This window comes from Lampetra planeri, chromosome 31, assembly GCF_965212315.1.
Source record: "Lampetra planeri chromosome 31, kcLamPlan1.2.h2, whole genome shotgun sequence".
Taxonomy (NCBI): Eukaryota; Metazoa; Chordata; class Hyperoartia; order Petromyzontiformes; family Petromyzontidae; genus Lampetra; species Lampetra planeri.
The window spans coordinates 7,095,013-7,115,053 of record NC_136137.1 but is presented as its reverse complement, the minus strand read 5'-3'; the positions used below and the strand labels follow the sequence as shown (position 1 = coordinate 7,115,053).

Genomic DNA, 20,041 nt, shown 5'->3' with positions numbered 1-20,041 from the left:
TGTAATGTATCTTATTTAAGGCTGTGTTATTGATAAATGTTTTTGTTTGTGAGTTGTACTTCTGCATCACGGACAACGCAGAATCACCAACGAAATCTGTCGACGACTGATGAAAAGGCTCGTCCTGCCACAAGCACTCCAGCCACTAATTGTTGAGCCACGTGTGGTAATCATAATAGGCTTTGCATTCAAAATTAAGCCACCGTTGGGTGCCATAGTGTGAAATATAAACGCTTTAAAAGTCAACACCGCTCCACATAACAATGCCACACAAACGTGTTATTGTTGATGCGGGTTTTATGCATCAGGGAGTGCGCGTTGCATTGAGAACATTGTTGACAAGTAGATAATCAACGCATCATCCTTCTAAAACATTTATCTAACTAACCAAGGAGATGAAGAAATAAAATCAGTCCGTTTATAGATGCGAGGTGGATTATTACAGGACAGAATTGCAAAAGGGTGGTGGGGCAACTTGGGAAGGGCTTCATCCAGCAGTGGAATGACCATGGTCGATGATGTTAATGTCGCTGTTCCATAAAGCATTAACTGCCAAACCGACTATGGCAAGGCACGAGGTATTCAAATAGTCTCTTTGCACTCGGTAATGGACCACTGCTTAATCCTCCAATGTCTCCCTTGATGGAGTGACATTGTCTTGAAATGAGAATGTGCTGACTTGAATCCAATTGTAACGATGTATTATTTGATGCTAATTTGTTGAAGGTTTAAGCATAATGCATTGCGTCTGAAAGGTTCATCTTCATCCTCTTCACTATCATCATCGTCGTCGTCGTCGTCGAGATCATCATCGTCGTCATCATCACTCTCTTCATCATCATCATCTTCATCGCTGCTGTCTTCGTGTTGAGATGCCTCGATCTCTAGCGAAAGCAGACAACGCATACACAGTGTCAGAAAATACACGCAGAAAGATACAGATTCCGATACAATGAATACATGCAGAACAATGTGCAGCGTGTCTAATTCGTGTTGTCTGCTGACCGACAGGCATTCTGAGACAAAGTGTCTTAGTCGTGGTGTTTGTGTAATCAAAGGCAACCCCTTGACCATTTGACTGATGAAGTTTCATCAGCAGTAGGTCCTTTGCTGTAACGCTGCACATTAGCGGGTTGCGGGGTAACCATTCACACATCTTGTGATTTTATGATTTATGGTTGTGATTCGAGAACAGATTACATTTTAATACTGGTGAATGTAGCACCTTTGGTGATTTGAGGGGTGATTTGAAGCCATTAACATACAACACGACATGAATAAAAAATATATTTCTGCAAACACAATTCCATTAAAAAAAACTATTATGGATGATATTTGTCGCGTAAGCTTTGGTGTTAAACTAAAAAGTCTAATGGATGTCGGGGCCTGTGTAAGTCTTGAACCTAGACCTTATTACGTCTCTCGCACAGGACATCGTAACACTTCAGGTAATTCATCAGTTCAGGCTGCCCCGAAACCCTTCTAACTCTGCTCCTTTTATCCTCTTCGCCATCCTTTCTAACGGTCTCCCGAACGACCCCTCATTTCCATTTGGATTGTTTCCCGGGCTCCTTCATATTACCCCGACGACCAATCCGATTGCAATGGTTCTCCACCTTCCAATCAGCTCGTGCACGATGAGGTCGGCTACGCCCCCCGTGATAGCTCCCCGCCAATGAGAGTCGAGACCGCCATTCAACTCGCGAGTCGTTAGTTCCCGGTGAGTATTTATTCGTGTATTTATTTATCAGCAGGGTTCACCTCTCGACATCCCTTACACAAGTATCTGTGAGATATGTAGACATACAGACGCAACGCTGCAACCCTCTGGGAAGTCCTGTGAATCGAGGAAAACAGTCGCCTTCCCAATCATCACGACCTCAATAACGTCCCTCGTCGTCGCATGAAGTCACGGCAAGCTCTTTTGAACTCATGCGCTTAACCTCAAACAATGTCAGTTCAACCCCGGTGAAGACTGGAGAGCTGAATGGAGTTCAAAAGAACTCACAAACAAACACCTTGTTGTGAAAGACCCAACGCAGAAGGTCCCTGAGTTTTATCTTCCACGAAGCTCATGGGCCACCCTAAATCGCATCCGTACAAACCATGGCAGATTCGAAAGACTGATGCACAAATGGAAAATAAAAAAAAACTCTCCAGTATGCGACTGTGGTCATCTAAAAATTACCATACAACACATAACGATGCAATTCCCGATCCACAAATACGAAGGAGACATTACAGCGATACACTCTGCTGCTCCTGACGCTGCTATCTTGGCTTGACCACCGAAATGTGAAATTGTCATCGTTGCTTTGCATCTACGTCAGCCATACGAAAGAAAGAAGACAGATGGAGAGGGCTACAAAACGAGCAGAGGCAGAGAGAGACTGCAAGGCAGACAGACGGATAAATATGTAGACAGAGAGGACGAACATACAGAGAGGCGGGGAGATGACCGACCTTGAGTGATCCTCGCTTCGATAACAGGCAGGTACTGCTTGGCTTCTGCATTGTGCGGCTCGAAAATCAGGACTGCGAGTGGTGAACGCACACAGGGGGAAGTGTTATAAAACGGCCTAAGGAGCCAAATCCTTCGCAAGTGTGCATCCACAGACAGACAGACGGACAGACAGACAAAAAATGATGTATAATATAAGATTTATAGAGCACCTTAGATACAGTTGTGTTTGTTTCTGATTTTTATGTTTTGATTTTGGCACGTTGGTGACCCAGGTCACTGTTGCAAATGAAACTCATCCTAGTCTCTAGAGTTCTCGCCTGGTTAAACAAAGTATAATAAAAAAAAACTTTAAACTATGCCATTGTGCTCACAGCGAACATAGAGCTGTTGTCTGCAAATGAGTGGAGATTCACTCTATGTTTTGACTGCTCAATCAGATAGGTCAGACGTGTGGATGATGAAAAGCTGATGACATTTGACCGTTGCTCTGCCTGTTGGCTATGAAATAAACCTCAACAGTAAAATTCCATAGATGTTCTCTTGAGAAGCAGGAGATTTATCTTCTTGGTTCTTTCGGTAAAGTCACGTAGAATGGAAATAATAAAATAATAAAAATAAAACATCATTCAGTCATTCAGACTCTGCCTTCTCGACAGACCTGTTCTTCACCTGAGGACGGCTGCTTGCGTCGTGAGAATTGTATTTTATTATGTTTTATTTTTATTATTTTATTATTTTCATTCTACGTGACTTTACCGAAAGAACCAAGAAGATGAATCCCTGCAGTCACGAAAGCTTTCAATCGAGAAGCAGGAGATTGTTTGACTTGTTTTGAGTCAATCTGGCCTATATATCTGTATTATTTCAATGCCATTCATACTTATGCTTTTGACCAAATTACCTGGACTGCGTCCGATCTTGTCAGAACGCAGAAGAAAAGCAAAGCTAGGCCTGCAGAGTGCTTGCATGTGCGACCACCGTTCCTAACATGTGCAAGATACTTCTACGGAGCTACGTTGCGGGCGACAGAAGAAAGTGCAGCAAAATCTATTGTTGTACTTTACTTGAGCTTCACCGTCCATGCTCATTGCCATCGCCAATCCACGCTGGCTAGCTGAGTGGAGTATATTCATATAATCCAACAGTAGGTGTATCCCCTGACAGAAGAAAGTAAAAAAATGAACTTCCATACTCACTCATCTCACAGAGCTTCCTTGCTAGCTTGTAGTCGGCACCCATTATCGCTCCAAGGAACTGTTAACAGTCAGACAAATCACCACCTCCAGACACTGCTACAGCGAGAACGCAAATAAACTTTTATTGATCTAGAGGTGGCTGGGTGTGCTCGTGGGCTCAATGGTCATGTCAGAGTCGGTTAGCCAGCCGCTGAGGTCCAAGGTTCCAATCCCAGGCTATGAACTACCCAACACCCTAAGAGTTCCCAAACAGTTACTGCATATTCTTAGGTTTTTTCGGTAAAGTCACGTAGGTAAAAAATTAATAAAAGTAAAAAAGGCAACACAAGCCTCCGTCTTCAGGTGGAACCGTCACAGCCCGATATCTGTATCAGCTGTTGCCTCCGAAACGTCGTGATTTTTGTTTTATTTTTATTTTACTTTTATTAATTTTAATTTTTTACCTACGTGATTTTACCGAAAAAAACCTAAGAATATGAATCCGTACAGTCACGAAAGCTCAAAATCTAGTTACTGCATACTCTTTGGTTCTTTCGGTAAAGTCACGTAGGTATAAAATAAATTAAATTACCGAAAGAACCAAAGAGTATGGATCCTGCAGTCACGAAAACTTCAAATCTAGAGTGTTACTGCGTGTCGAGCTGATGTGTGTCATTGTAATTTTTTTGAAATTTCCATTGCGGGAGTGTTGACAAAAATGGTGAACCCCGTAACAAGAGTTAAATACACCTTCAAATAGCCGTTACGGACCAGCATGGTGTAGTGTGGACAAACAACGCCCATTCGAGATTTGAAGCTTTCGTGACTGCAAGGATTCATATTCTTAGGTTGTTTCGTTCAAGTTACATAGGTAAAAATTAATAAAAGTAAAATAAAAATAAAATAAAAATCACGACAACTTTTCGGAGGCAACACAAGCTTCTGTCTTCAGGTGGAACCGTCACCGCACGATAGCTGTATCACTTGCCTTTGACCAAACGACAGCTGTATCACTTGATACAGCTATCGTGCTGTGACGGTTCCACCTGAAGACGGAAGCTTGTGTTGCCTCCGAAACGTCGTGATTTTTATTTTATTTTACTTTTATTAATTTTAATTTTTTACCTACGTGACTTTACCGAAAAAACATAAAGAATATGAAACAACGCCCATGACAAACGTGGTGTGGAGGTTGTTCGAGACTGGCCTCTATCACAGGAATGTGGAATTTCCACCACTGTCTCAACACTGCCTATGTAAATGAGCACCATATGATGAACATATTTATTTCATATGAATATAACTGGTGCCTAGTTCCTGGTATGTGTTTTCCTCTTTTTCTATCGGTCTATCTGTCGAAAGAGACTCAGTGTGGGGGGTCCGCTTCTTTTAAATAGTCGATTGGATGGAAATGTATATTTGTCAATCCACTGCAGGATTAGGGCCTCCCAATGTGCAGCTTATGGAGGTTATTTAACCATACTTCACCACACTGGTCAGTGCAGGCTGGTGGAGGCGGGGAGCATAGAAGTACAGTCAAATGTATTTTGTTGAAAATGCCCTCTGCTGCACACCACGGCTATTTGAATGCATATTGTCAACCATAAATAGACTGTTGCGTGATTTGGTCATTCCCATAGGTGTAGAAATGCAGAGGGCAAGGGGAAATGTTTAATGTTTTCCCCACCACCAACTCTTTAGACCGAGGGAGAAAGTTATTGCTGTGACCCCTCAACTAATAGCTTCTAATGGCCCCTTTGGCTATGCGATATGAGTCTCCATGGCTACGTGTCTCCCCCTCCAACATCACAAGCATCCACATACATCAGCTGGTTTCTGCACTTCACCTCAGCCATTAACTCAAGGGGTGCCGTCCTCTTCTCCTCTTCGTCGTCGTCATCCTCCTCCTTCTCCACCTCCTCATTCCCATTTGTATTTGCACCATCTTCAAACTGTTTCCCTCCTCCCTGGGCAGCTCCCCCAGTGCCTTTCCCTTTCAACGGTCGCTGTAACCCACCCTGCCTGGCAGGGCTTGAAATATGGCACCGACCTACACACACACATGCACGCGCGCACGTGTGCACGCACACCCATGCAGATTAAAAGACAAAGATACCCCGTATGGTCAACAAAGACTACTGGGGTAAGTGTTGTTAGCGAGCACCTATGAAGGCCGGGGGGTGGCTTGGCCAGAAATACGCCTGTTAGTGATTGTGTCGACAGTACTGATGTTTCCACAATGCACCAAGCACTCATTAAAGAGTAAGTCGACCTAGGGGAGCCCTAGAACTTCAGAATCAAAATCTTTATTTAGACTGCAGGAATCTAATGAGAGATGAAAATATTTTTCACAGATGTCCAGTAAGGACAGGTCAGCAAAGTTATAACAACAAACGATACAACAAAAACGATTGGTGTGAAAACTAGAGATAAGGTAAGCAAGTAACTAAACTAATTAAATAATAGAGACCATATAAGTACAAACTGCATAAGTACATCTAGCCAATGTGTCAACTCTACATTCAAGCTTGGGCAAGGCAACAGAACAACAATAACAGCCCCAGAAGACAACACAGTCCTTCAATAAAAGAGCACATTAAAATGTAACTATTGAGACACGGGTAAGGATCAATGTTACAAATCACATTTGCAAATGCGGTTGTGCTAAAAAGTTGATGCTGCAACGGCAAAGGCTTTGTCACCTAGGGATAGTTAAAAAGCAATTAGATGTACGTTTTAGGTTGATTTGGTTTGCATGTATGCATGAACTTCGTTCACATCGTACATTTGACAATCGGGTTACTGAATTAGCTAAGTAAAGCACATGTTTTCCAGTACGGATTTTATGAATGAACAGGGCCCAATGTAGATTTTTGGTGTCAAAGATATGTCCTGCTGATCTAAATTTGTGCATTAAATCCATTGATAAAGTCCCGTGAAGTTCTTTGCCATCCAGACTTTTCCAGATATCACTTGCCACTTGAAATAGCCGTGGCCTGAAATTGAATCGAGGTCGCTGTGTTCATAGCGCAGCTTGATAACCACTATGCCACCACTCCCCACATATATACACATACGTAAACATCCATGTGCCCACTCACTCACACACGTATGCACACACACAGAGGCATCCAAAGGCTTGCATTCGTAATGAAGACAAAGAGATGGCTGGGTGGCACAGGAGACTAATATTGTGTCAAGGGCACTGAACCGGTACGACTGGGAGCCTGGGTTCAACTCTAGGCAATCATCCATTAACAAATCAAATATTCCATTTTAGCAGGTTACAGTAAGTATTCTAGTATAGCAGGTTTACTACATCATATATAAACCACAATATTACATTTAGTTTGCCGCAAATGTGCTTACTTCCAAGTGTGAAACTCAAACATGTTGGTTTAATTGACTCGTGACGAACACTGTTTGCAGAGCAACACAAATGCTTGCCCATTCCAGAGCTATAAATGCCTGTTCAACGACTTCAGACGTCGTTTGTGACATTCTATTCGGTTTCTCTGATATAAGGTCGTGCATTGGGATGTTCTCCGAGTTCCAAAATAAAATTGCGTTGTCTTGTGACGTGGTGCCAATTACGGAACTAAAATGTAAACGAGACGTAAAAACACGGGGAAACACGTAGCCAGGTGGTCTTCTTCCTTCGTATGGAATTTGAAAAGCAACGGATGGGTCTTTTTAATTGTACGTTGAGTTTGAAAATAAATCCAGTCATTTAACACGTAGGCTTTCGTGACCAATATTATTCATGATAAAGGTTTTTGGGTTAGATCGCGTTATTTATAAATGTGTCGCAACCCTCCACCACCCGACACGGCCAATCAGTAAAAATTGTGTCACGTTGATAACAGAAAAATAGTTCATTACTTTAGCCCACCGGTGTGTTGAAGAGCGAATCCACAACATTTACAATTTTTTAGTACGACGTTTTGCTGGTAATTACATCCAGTATCATCGGGTGATTTGCCAGAATAGTGAAGCCCTCCCTTCAGTCATGTCTGTGGTCGCCAGGTGGATTCCATTTGTACCTTCTGCAAAAGCGTGCGATGGGCAACGTTCCGTGATGCGAGTCATAATTAGGTGACTTTAATTCCACACAATTAGGTAACTTAATTCCACACGTCTGGCGGAGGTAGCCTGCATCACCCGTGCGTATGGAATTATAAAATGGTTAAGAGCTTCGCGAACGAGACAAGGAGAGTCCAGGTTAGTTCCTTTGTTGGATCTTTAATAAGTGACCTGGTAAGATATATTTCTGGCACCCCACATATCCCAGATGGCGGTTTTGAGATGAGACTTCAATGTTAGAAAGTGAGTGCAGTTATGAAATCAGGCAGTAGGAAGTTGGGACAATGTATGCTGGCATCTACAGCATTGGCTGTAATGACTTCTTATCTTGTACAGGTAGTTGTCGATTGTAATCGTCGAAGCTGGGTTGAGATGCAACACATTCCTGCGGAGGGAGCTGGTAGGAGCGTTGGGTTGCTCAGTCAATGGCCAGGGTCAACGGCGGCGTGGTGTATTCCGCAAATATGCCCGACTGTGAGGGCGGGCACAAGCCGGCGTGAGTAGGTTAAACGTTGAGTTTTTTAAAGGCACCACGGGGTGACCAGTCCCTCCCTGCCCAGCCCCACCCCTCCCACCCCCACCCTCCCCACCCCACCCAGCCCCTCCCCACCCTCCTCTCTCCACCCAACCCCACCCCTCTCATTTTTGGATGCACGAATGGACAGATGGACGGACTCAATAATCCCCTGTGGGCTGGTGTAACCAAGAGGTTCCTACCAGTATTAACCAAGCCAAATTTCTCATGCGATGTAACCTTTTTGTGCAATTATTGGTGATAAGGCTGAGACCAAAAAAATCACTACCCAGGAAAAAACCTGGTTGAATTTTTAGTGGCTCAAATCTTCAATCAACTCCATCATCTATCTGCGTTTAAAATCAGCACCACTTAGTTGGCTAACCCCGTCTAAAGACTAACTCCGAAATGTAAAAAATATGGAATTTCCACCACTGGCTTAGGTTTGCCAGTGATGATAAACACCTCTCAATGACTTGGGTTTGTTTAAATTATCTCTCACCTTGCTTGTAATGTAGTGGTGGAGCAAATGAATGGTACAGGAAATAATGTGATTCTTACCATCATTGTGAGTACAGGCACCTGGATGCCTCATTCGGCAGTACTCCTGAGACAAGGCAGCCCCACTGCGCACCACACACAAACACATTCTCCTTAACCTTTAGCTTCTCCTACAAGGATATAATTATGATGTGCTGTAACGGTTGGCACACTGAACTTGTAATCCAGATGTCACCAGTTTACGTCTCCCAGCATGGCATTTGACACAAATGGTCAAGTTCTTTTTAAATCTGCCAGCTGCCCACCCAGAAGTACAAATGTGTGCACCACAGCGATCGGCAGGGCAATTGTGGTGGCGTAAAGTGGAGGCCCTTCCACCAGCAATGGTGTGAGAAAAAAATTGCAGGGCTGCACATATACCACCTTTAACTTATTTTTACAGGGAGATATATCTACAGTCATTTATTTAAAAATATATATATAATTTATCTGGCTGGGTGGTCCTGTTGGAACAGTGCTTGACTCACGATCACAAGGGCACGGGTTAAAATCCTGATCGTAAGTTCATTCCTCTGGGTTCAGTACCGCATTGTGGGAAGTCAACAGTGGTCTACATGTGAAGAGACTGGCATTTAACGCGGGAATGTGGCACTCTCATAATCGGTTTTACGTTGGTAATGAAGATGAGCTACACCCCAATGAGCAAGAAAAAATCCCATTTATATTTGAATAGCATTATCGACATGAAATCATGAGATGAAGGCATTTTCATCCAGAACTCACGCAACGAGCAAAAAGTTATTTGTGCATCGCAAAAAAAAAGTCATCAGCAATTGATCAATGCATTCGTCAAAAAAGCTAATATTTTTCCTATCTACGTGACTTCACCGAAAGAACCAAAGAGTATGAATTCCTGCAGTCTAGAAAGCTTCAAATCAGGAGCAAATATGTATTTCAGGCATTGGTAGATGGATTAAGACCATCGATTTAAACACTTGAGAATCTGGTTTCATTGTGTATGAATCAAAGCCAGATTCGAACCCACGTCTCCTTAGCATGCCAGCTCAGTTCTCCAACATAGCCATGCTGAATCACCTGAGTCCCCCTCGCCACCTCCTCTGGCAGTCATGCCCTTCTGTGGCATGAAACAATTAGTAGGAACCAAAAGAATCAAATGAATGTGTTTGAAAAGTGAGAACATTGATTTTGTCAACAATAAATCACTTTTGTGTCCAGATGTAATGATCCTGAGCATGTCAAGTGTAATGGTCATTTAGTCAATGTATGTGACCTTAGCCTAAGGCAAACATTTGGTCTAGGCGAAGAAGTCGTCTTTGGTTTCTCATTGCGCTTCGTGACTTGTTTTTAATCACAACCATCGCCGCTGTTGTGATCATCATCTGCTCACCACTAAGCCGGTTTGCATCGAATCCGGTGTTTGATTCCTACTGCGGTCTCTAAACAGTAATTTCTGCCAAAGTGCCAGTATTTTGTTTCAAGGATTCAAAGGTGGAAATAAGATCATGAACTGTCCACACACAAAACTGGGATTAACCACGAGTGCCTGAACTTCAAATCTGAAACCATAACTTTGGTATTGCCAGCTAAGTGTGTATGACATGGCCATGATAAGCCACTAAAGCTATCTAGGTATTTCTCTCACAGTATTCTTTCACGGAATTTTTTTTTTAATATGGCGTGTCGTTTAAAATGTTCATGAATATAACTATTTGGCAGCTATAGCGAAATCAAATCAATAAACTCAGTACAAATTGGCTCAGTGGGAGCAAGCTGACCACTCGGAATTACCACCCATTCAGTGTGCTTGATGATGGTAAAACAATTCAACAGAAAGGCCACCTTGGGACATGTCTCCCATTATGCCTTTACATGTTGATAGCTTGCATTCTTGACAGTTTGGTTAAATGGCAGTTCGATTAAAGGAGTATGTGCAATATTCACCAATGGATCCTAAGAATTCTAAATATGCTTTAGATGTACTCTGAATCGAGCATCTCCACTGAATCCTAAACATGCCGAAAATGCCTTAGGTTCTGAGTATTAAGCATTACCACCAGCGCATCCTAAGAATAATTAATATACATTACCACGTTTTAAGATGCATTGCTTTGATTAATTAATGAAAATATTTAACGTGGATAATCCCTTGAGATGGAACGTTTTATTTGCAAGTGTATACAGGGTGTGATTTGATTCATACATTGCGTACACGTAATGACACGCATACAAACATATTAAATATAGCTATTCTACCACTAAATTATTTGACTTAAATTTTAAGAATAATAAAATATTTTTTACGACCTGTACCTACACAGCCATGTACCTATTCTCGTTTAGAAAATCAGGAATGTCCTCTGACAAATCAGAATGCAATCAATATTTTTTTGGTGTGCCAATATCGCCCGAAATGGAGTAGGCATGAGTGCACATTAAAACGCAACGGGAACGGTGCATGGGAGACGGAACAACATGAACATATGAAGACCTTCACGACCTCAGCGGCTAACACCGACAGCTCCCAAAGAGGGCTCTGGGCTATGTTACCAAACTGGACGTGGCGGTTTTGCCTCTCCTCCCTCATCTCTGCATTTCACCCCCACTTTGGCTCATGAGCAAAAAACGAATGCCCAGCTACACACCGCCAAGGACAAGCCAGAATGGTGTATGGGCAAGATCAAGGTAACGCTTAAATCCTGAAGTGTAGTTTGCGTACAAGCATGTGCACCTGTGTGTTTGTCTTTGTGTCTCCGAGTGTGTAAATGTGTCTTACGCGTGTTTCTGTGCGTCGTGTATGTGAATGGTAGTATAGCAGGTAGTGTAGCAGTTAGCGCGCTGCTCTACAAACCTGGTGATCAGGATTCGATTCCCGCTCACGGCCAACATCAGTGACGATTATCTGAACCGGTCCTGGGCCTCCCCTAGGTCGACTCAGCCTCAAATGAGTACCTGGTGCGGTGTGTAAACATCGCCACTGGGGAGACAAATGTGGCCGGGCATGGTGTTGGCCACCCACCCCCTCGTGTGCCGTGCCGGCCTTCATAGATGCTCGCTAACAGCACTGGCCCCTACAGTATGTTAAGGCTATACGGGGGATCTTTGTCTTTGTGTATGTGTGTACCTGGCCTTGTGTATGCCTTAACGTATGTGTCAAAGTGTGTGTGTGCTGGCTAATAGCATATGCCCCAACAGTCTATTAAAGGTTATACGGGGGATCTTTGTGTGTGTGTGCATATATAGAACGGTAGTGCAGTGGTTTGTGCACTACGTTGCATCAAAGATATATGGGCTCGATTTCCAGCCATGCACAACATTAGTAAGCAATATCTAAACCCGGCCCCTAGGTTTACTCAGCCTAGAATATATTACCTAAGAGTGTTTGTATAATTAAAGAACAGGGAGACAAAGGCAGCCAGCGGAGCATGGTACTGGCAAAATCACCCCATCAAGCACCATGCTGACTCTAGTCAGTGCTTCATATGCACTTATGGTCTTTTAGTGTGTGTGTGGTTTTTTTAAGTAGTGGGGAGCGGTAGTGTGGCGGTTAGCGAGCTGCGCTACATACCTGGCGACCCGGGTTCGATTCCCGCTCATGACCAGCATCAGTGATGAATATATGAACTCAGCCTCAAATTAGTACCTGATGCGATGTGTAAACATTGCAACTTGGGAGACAAATGCGGCCAGGCGTGGTGTTAGCCACCCACCCCCTCGTGTGCGTGCCAGCCTGTATAGGTGCTCGCTAATAGCACTTGCCCCAACAGTCTGTTGGGGCTATATGGGGGATCTTTGGCTTTTTTAAGTTCAATCAATCATCATACGTTGGACGTTACGTCACGTAAGGATATAAATCAAAGTGTCACCAAGCGGGGTAGTGCTCATCTTTGTTGCCCTCAGCTAGTTTTTGAAATGTGACATTCTAATGAAATTACCAGTGCCTCTATCGATAGCAGACAACCAATTTCTACTCCTGACAAAATAGTAACAATTTTATTGATCCTGAAAGAATAACTAGCAGTCAACCCTCAACAACGACATGAACTAGTCACCAATTGCAATCCTAGTGGAATTACTCCGGACTCTAACTTTAGAGGTTTCTTTTATTTAACGTAACGTAGCTTAGGACCCCGTCGTCATGAGATAATGCCGACGTGGAGATCGTATGACCGAGCAGACCGCGATGACTTGAAGACAGTGATGACTTGAACACAGTTAGGACGTGAAGACAGCTACGATGGCCCGAGTCCCTCTCCACAGACCCCGAACATCCCTTCTTGCCCTGCTTTTATCCTCGTGGATTCTCCAGGGGTATTTCCCCAGCTGTCTCTTTTGGACACTCTGGGGAATTTCCCCACCCAAGATCCTCCAGACTTGCTGCATCCAGCCTCGCCGACACCCTGTCTTCACCTCGAGACTTACCAACACAGTCTTTACATCAGTACTAGGCCACAACCAAATGGATAATGATATAACTGATAGTTACCTACTACTGTTATAATCATCAACCATGACCGATTTACAGCTGGATGAAGACCTACTCAAGTCATCAACACGCTTAAATTTCTTATTTCCAGGGCCCCCAAACCTACCTTACCCCTACCAACCAACAACAGCGGGAAGGGAGGCGGGGTATGAATGTTCTTTTCAGATATCAGCCTCAGGCAGTTCCAGCTGAAATAAAGCCCTGAACATCACAAGCTTTCGCAATCCTGAAATTACGGTAATTGCTTCATCTCCACAATGGACGCGTTCCTCCTTTGCACCATTTTGTTTGCGCAAATGTTGTTCCCAGTTTCATTGCGCGTATATTTATCCACACATATCCAACCAAGTCTTCCTTTAAGATACACAAACGAACTAAATCACGGTAACAAACAGATTAACAGAGAAGCAAACAATTGGCGACAATTTCGTGAAATATCGACAGGAAATATTTTTGCACCGAAAATTGCCAGAAACTAATTTTCCACCAACATGTCGATTGAGACTTGTGTTTTCCCAGTGGGCATATGCAATTACGTTATGCAATTAAACGAGCTATTAATGGACTACACTGCTAGTGGTGCACATGCACAAATACAACGTTGCCTCGGCTGAGACCATAAAACTCATTACACGTGACAACCTGGTTTATTGAGTGGCTACGGTCAGGAATCGAACCAAAGTCCTCAGAGATGCTGTCTCAATGTTGATACAGGTAACAGCTCTCCGAGACACCTTGCCTCAGGGATCAAACTTATGAGTTACTTAATAATAGGTCTCTCTCACGTGACGATGTCCAGCGTTCCTTCACGCTCGGTCAAGTGGCTGGCCACAAGGCAATCATCCACGACACACATACCCTTTATACCCCTTTGCAATGATTGGCTGAATTAAGCTGAGCATCAGAAGATATTATCCATTTTTTTGGTGCAGTTATTGGTGACTGGGTTGAGACCATCAACCTCACGATACATAACCTGGTTGAATCTCTAGTGGCTGAAACCCAAATTCAACCCCAAGTTCTCAGCGGTGCGAGCTCAGCGAGTCTGACACAAGCATTGAGCCAAATAAGCCACCCACCACCCAAAAGACTGCATTATTGCCAATACTTTTCCCAGTGATTGCAAACAAAGAGAGGGATAATAATTTGACAAGACCAGCATGACAGTCCCATCAATATGGTATTAAGGTGCAAATGTCAATACATCTATAAATCAATTCCTTTAGTTACAATACCCATTTTCAACTCAACTTCTCCATTAGCCTAACACCATACTCTTTGGTTCTTTCGGTAAAGTCACGTAGGTATAAAATAAAACCAATGCGCTAGGAAAGCACACGTTGAGACTACTTATTTTACCTGGGGCAACACATACGTCTTTTAAAGTAACAAACTTAGCTGCTTTATCACACGTGTGTGTTACCTGGGGCCAAACAAAAATATTGCCCGTACTTGATTTTTTTTCTTTTACAAAAAAAGGAATGTACTTCATTCTGGACCAAGTGTGTAATTCAGCTGATGGAGAACTGGTGGGTCATCCAACGATGTGTATGAACAAGTGAAAACGTCTACGCTCAAACCAACGTGGGGTGGACAGGCAGGGCTCACCTCCAATGGTGTCCCTGAACCAGTGTTGAAAACGTCTGTTTGCTGTGACATGTGCCAATCTCTACGTAGGTCAACCACTATTAACTTCGTACAAGTATCAAGATTTCATCATGGCAAAAGCCACCGATGCTACCACACCTCGTCAGTGGCTTCTTTCTTTTAATTGCAGCAGCTGCACAGTAGACGTGGGACCTCAAAAATATTTCCTAACAGTATTCCAGCATTTGCTCATAGGTCTTCCCCTTGGTCGCCAAATTAGTTGAGACCGTTCAGTCCTTCCTCCATCCTGTACACATCGCACCTTAGGTAATCTATTTTTTGCGATATATCTACAACACTTGCCTGCTATGTTTTCTTTCGGACTTCTACATAGCTTATCCTATAACTTAAAAACATAGCTTTTTATAGTAAATACAGTGATCAATACAGTATTGGTTTTGGGTTATGCCACGTGGTAGATCTATTCCAAAATTATTGTCATTCACCCTCCCCCACCCGACAATATTGTCAGATGTATAAAGATGTTATTTATACGTGCCAATTTATTGATCAAATTCTGACCAATACAGCTGATTGGTGGCTTAAACATTTCATGACTGTTTTTACAGCAACCTACAATGTTTTGCTCAAACTGTTTGAGCTACATCAGGAAATTAACATGGAAATTGAGTGTGCTTTCTCAACTGACTCTGTACTAAAGTAAGTCTATGCTAAAGTAACTTAAAACTCTTTTAACTTCCAAATGATTCATACAAAGTGCAGCGGAGTCACCACATATCTTATGATCTAAAAGTACTGTACAGCAAGCAATACATATTTTATGTGGGTGGATTGCGCAATGGTTACAGCATTTGGTTTGGAATTGGAGAGCAGAGCTCAAATCGAGTTAGGAGGTTGAATCAACCTTCATCCCTCCAGGATCTAATAAAAGTACCACTCATACTCTTTGGTTCTTTCGGTAAAGTCACGTAATTAAGATTTTGGAAATCTTTTTGGTAACACCTGCTATGCATGGTAACGTGATGGTTTTGATCGGCTTCTTAGGGGGTTGTTTCTCCATGGTTGGAGAAACAGCTTTGCCAATACATGCAGTCCGAGTACCCATTAATCATGAGGGCCTGGTGTACATGTTCCAGTTCACTGGCTAGGTGGTGTTGGTTCGTAAAGCTGTTTCTCTTAAACAAACACAAGATCCAGGTCTGATTCAATACAGTACACAAAATCCGTCATCTAATCCCATCTGTGAAGGATGTCATTCCTGACATGCAATATCCTGGAGTCTGCAAACTGAGTTGTACCTGCGGTGGCAGTTACATTGGGGAAACGAAACGACATGTCTCGGACCGTGTTCGCGAACACACGGCAGATCTGAAACACGGCTGAACCAATACCTCTGCCGTAGCTGACCATTGCTATAACGCTGTGGGCTCGCATGATATTGTTTTTTCCGAGACCAAGGTACTCTGCAAACCTTTGGGCTACTATCAAAGGTTTGTTCATGAAGCCATCTAGATATATAAACATAGACATAACTTCAACCGAGAAGATGGATACAAATTGAGAAATCATTGGAAGGATGTTATTAACCAGATAAAACCTTAACTGTTTATGGTTGTTCCATCATATCTGCCGGGTACTCGTCTATTTTCCCGAGTTAATTTTCCCCCCCCCCGCATCCCCAGCGTCCCACTTCCAGCCCCGCCCACTCCCCCCCCCCCCAGATTCACTTCCTCTCTCCCCCTAGCGCTCACGCAGCCCCCCCATCCCCCTACCCCACCTCCCTCTCTCTCTCCCCCCTTGCTCCCCCCCCCCTTTCTTTCCTATATAACCTCTTGCCACGGCAGCTCTCTCGCCCACTGCATTGGCATTGTTGCTGCATTGGCACTGTTGCCGCATTGGCATTGCTGCTGCATTGGAATTGTTGCTGCATTGTTACTCGCGCACCGCCCATGCTCCTGGTGCTGTTGATACACTTGGGCTACGCCCAGTCCCAAACCTTTATAAACAGTTTGCCTTTAGAGGCCGACTCCTTTGCCTGATGACGACCGCTTGTGTTGCGATCGAAACGTCGTGATTTGTTTCATTTTATTTTAGTTCTAACTACGTGACTTTACCGAAAGAACCAAAGAGTATGGATTCCTGCAGTCACGAAAACTTCAAATCAAGAAGTACCACTCAGTTGGAAGTCAACAATGGTTGTCTTTGGCTAAAATTGCCCCAATTATTGTAATGTCGAAACCCCACATCTGGCTCAGGATAAAAAATTACATGAGCATTCGCCCCCCCCCCCCCCGCATTCATTTGAATGAGAAACTACTTTGACGCAAGTCTGCAGTGTTAATCGAACCAATTACTCCATGTAAATGGCTGAGCAGCAGCGTGTCCGCTGCTTGTTGCAAAGGTTCACGGCTCAGGCCCAGCGCCATCCTGGATAATACTGCTGTTGTGTATTCACCAAAAAATAACCACCGTCTGTTTCACAGTGAACGCCAAAGATCATGTGACGTTATTTGAATAAAAAGGCCAGATGTCCTGGCATTCATGGTACAAATTTGCCGACAAATATTATCCACAAAATAACCTGTTTTATGTTAAAAACCACACAGCAACATCGTCCCCGATTGGCAGACAATACGAGCATGTGAAGCATGGCACCTTCACGATAGCTTTGCACGACAAGAATGGCGCAAATACAAATATACTAATTATGTTTTATGAAGTGTTATTAAATGGCTCAGTGGTGAGCGTTCGGTTAACATCCAGTTAATTCCCAGCAGGCCGCGTGTGCAGGAGATGTGTAAGGCACAATCCCATTCCAGCATTAGCATTTACATACGCACGGGTATGAGGACAGGCTATTAATAACACGAGGCAGCACTCGCGCTGGTAATGTCAAGGTGCTGTGGAAATTTAACAATGCGGACATTAACACTAACCCTGGGTAGGCTTAACGTTGCGAGGAAATATGAATTGGGTTTCAGTGTGAGTGTTTCCTTTTAGGGGGATAATTGGTGCAATAAATAATGTGCCTACTACACACGTTTGCACCGAGAACGTGACATTTAATCAATGAAGATGCAGAAATATATACTTTTAAAATATGCACCTGTTACAATGCTTTGCTCAGCGTGAGTGGATGGGACAGTCAGTGTGGATGATAATCTATCTGGTCCTGATTGCAGATCAAGTCAGTCTTCAAGCTCAAATGCGCTCTGGACAACACTCAAGTCTGTTCGCAGCCTTGAGTGGTTAATTTTCAAAACGATCACTGTTGACTTCCTACGAAGATGATTTCCTACAAAGTTCCAATTTTATCAACATCAAAAGAATGATGTGATAATGGCACAATTACAATACAACTGCTGGGATCTGCAGATATGATGGCAAATACAAAATGTTTGACTATACTGTTTTTTCCCAAATCACTCACACCTATCTTCTAGTTGATTAAGAATGCGACATTCAGACCCCTTTCATTCCCGTGAAATCACATCACTCAAACCCTTATGCCCCTCCATTGATTTCCATCCCAAACACAAATTCTAAAAAAAGTTCATGGACTCACCCCCCCCACCACCGACCCGTCACATCACATCTCACTCTATCCCAGGTTTAATCCCAAGGTTTAAGCGTTCCTCTTAGGGGGTTCATAAAGGCTCCAGCAGACACACAACCAGCATTGCTGACGTCTTGGGTTAAATATGGCGCTGGGCTTATCAGTCAGCAGTGAACTGACAAAACAGCTGTGAATTATTTTTGTTTGTTTTTAGTATGGGGCCGTCCATAAATGACGTCACGCGATTTTGGACGATTTTTGACCCCCCCCCCCTCGTCACACGGCGTCAAAGTCAGACCCCCCCCGTCAAATATGACGTCACAAAGCTCCCCCCTCCCTAAAAACCATATTTCCATTTTGAAAATAAAACTTTCTTCAAATCGCTTTAAACTACTGTCATTGTAGTGCGTATTTAATGTGTTGTTATAACAATTATATTATTTATTTAAAGTTGCGCATTTTGATGTGACGTCACATTTCTCCCCCCCCTTCTCGTCACACATCGTCACAAATGTCTGACCCCCCTCCCCCCCTAGGTGCGTGACGTCATTTATGGACGGCCCATATGCTTTGAATTAGGTCATTGAAAGGACCGCCGAAGCAGTGATAGCGCCTTGCAAAACATACTATTGAAAATGAAACAATGACACGTTTGATACGAACGAATTTGCGTGTTTAATCGTAGTTAAACAAATAAAACAAATCTTAAGTTTTAAAAAAGAGCCTTCGCAACGCGTTTACGCGCCCCAAAGTCGGCCGGCGAGGTGTTAGCCCCCACCTCCCCGTTCCTTTTAAAAGTGGCGTCAACAAAAAATAGCAGCGTCAATAACAGTAAACGTTACTTCACCAAGGCGACAATGATGTTTAAAAAGTTATAACGAGGCGTGTTTGCCGAGTTGTCGATTAATAAACATTCAGCAGCCGCCACCATGTTACCTTGGCTTCCCGGTTGCCATGGCGACGCGCGACCGGAAGTGGAAATGACGAGTCACGCGAAGGTGGGGGGGGAGAGGAGGGGGTGTGGGGGGATGTGGAGGGAGGGGTGTGGGGTGAGAAGGTTGGGGTGTGGGGGGGATGATAAGGGAGGGGTTGTGGGGGGATGATAAGGGAGGGGTTGTGGGGGGATGTGGAGGGAGGGGTGTGAAGGGATGAGAGGGGAGGGGGTGTGGGGGATGTGGAGGGAGGGGTGTGGGGGTGAGAAGGTTGGGGTGTGGGGGGATGATAAGGGAGGGGTTGTGGGGGGATGATAAGGGAGGGGTTGTGGGGGGATGTGGAGGGAGGGGTGTGAAGGGATGAGAGGGGAGGGGGTGTGGGGGATGTGGAGGGAGGGGTGTGGGGGTGAGAAGGTTGGGGTGTGGGGGGATGATAAGGGAGGGGTTGTGGGGGGATGTGGAGGGAGGGGTGTGAAGGGATGAGAGGGGAGGGGGTGTGGGGGATGTGGAGGGAGGGGTGTGGGGGTGAGAAGGTTGGGGTGTGGGGGGATGATAAGGGAGGGGTTGTGGGGGGATGCGGAGGGAGGGGTGTGGGGGTGAGAAGGTTGGGGTGTGGGGGGATGATAAGGGAGGGGTTGTGGGGGGATGTGGAGGGAGGGGTGTGAAGGGATGAGAGGGGAGGGGGTGTGGGGGATGTGGAGGGA

At 44.1% G+C, this 20,041-nt stretch overlaps 1 protein-coding gene across 1 annotated transcript; it reads right to left on the bottom strand.

The window, feature by feature from the left end:
- Positions 1–279: 279 nt before the first annotated feature.
- Positions 280–19,394, bottom strand: ERICH2 (glutamate rich 2). Its single transcript, XM_078609158.1, has 6 exons — positions 19,342–19,394; positions 8,798–8,862; positions 5,487–5,689; positions 3,661–3,718; positions 2,464–2,535; positions 280–884 (listed from the first exon to the last, which is right to left on the bottom strand). The coding sequence occupies exons 1-6, from the start codon at positions 19,359–19,361 to the stop codon at positions 703–705; spliced, it is 600 nt and encodes a 199-aa protein (XP_078465284.1). The 5' UTR covers positions 19,362–19,394; the 3' UTR covers positions 280–702.
- Positions 19,395–20,041: the final 647 nt, after the last annotated feature.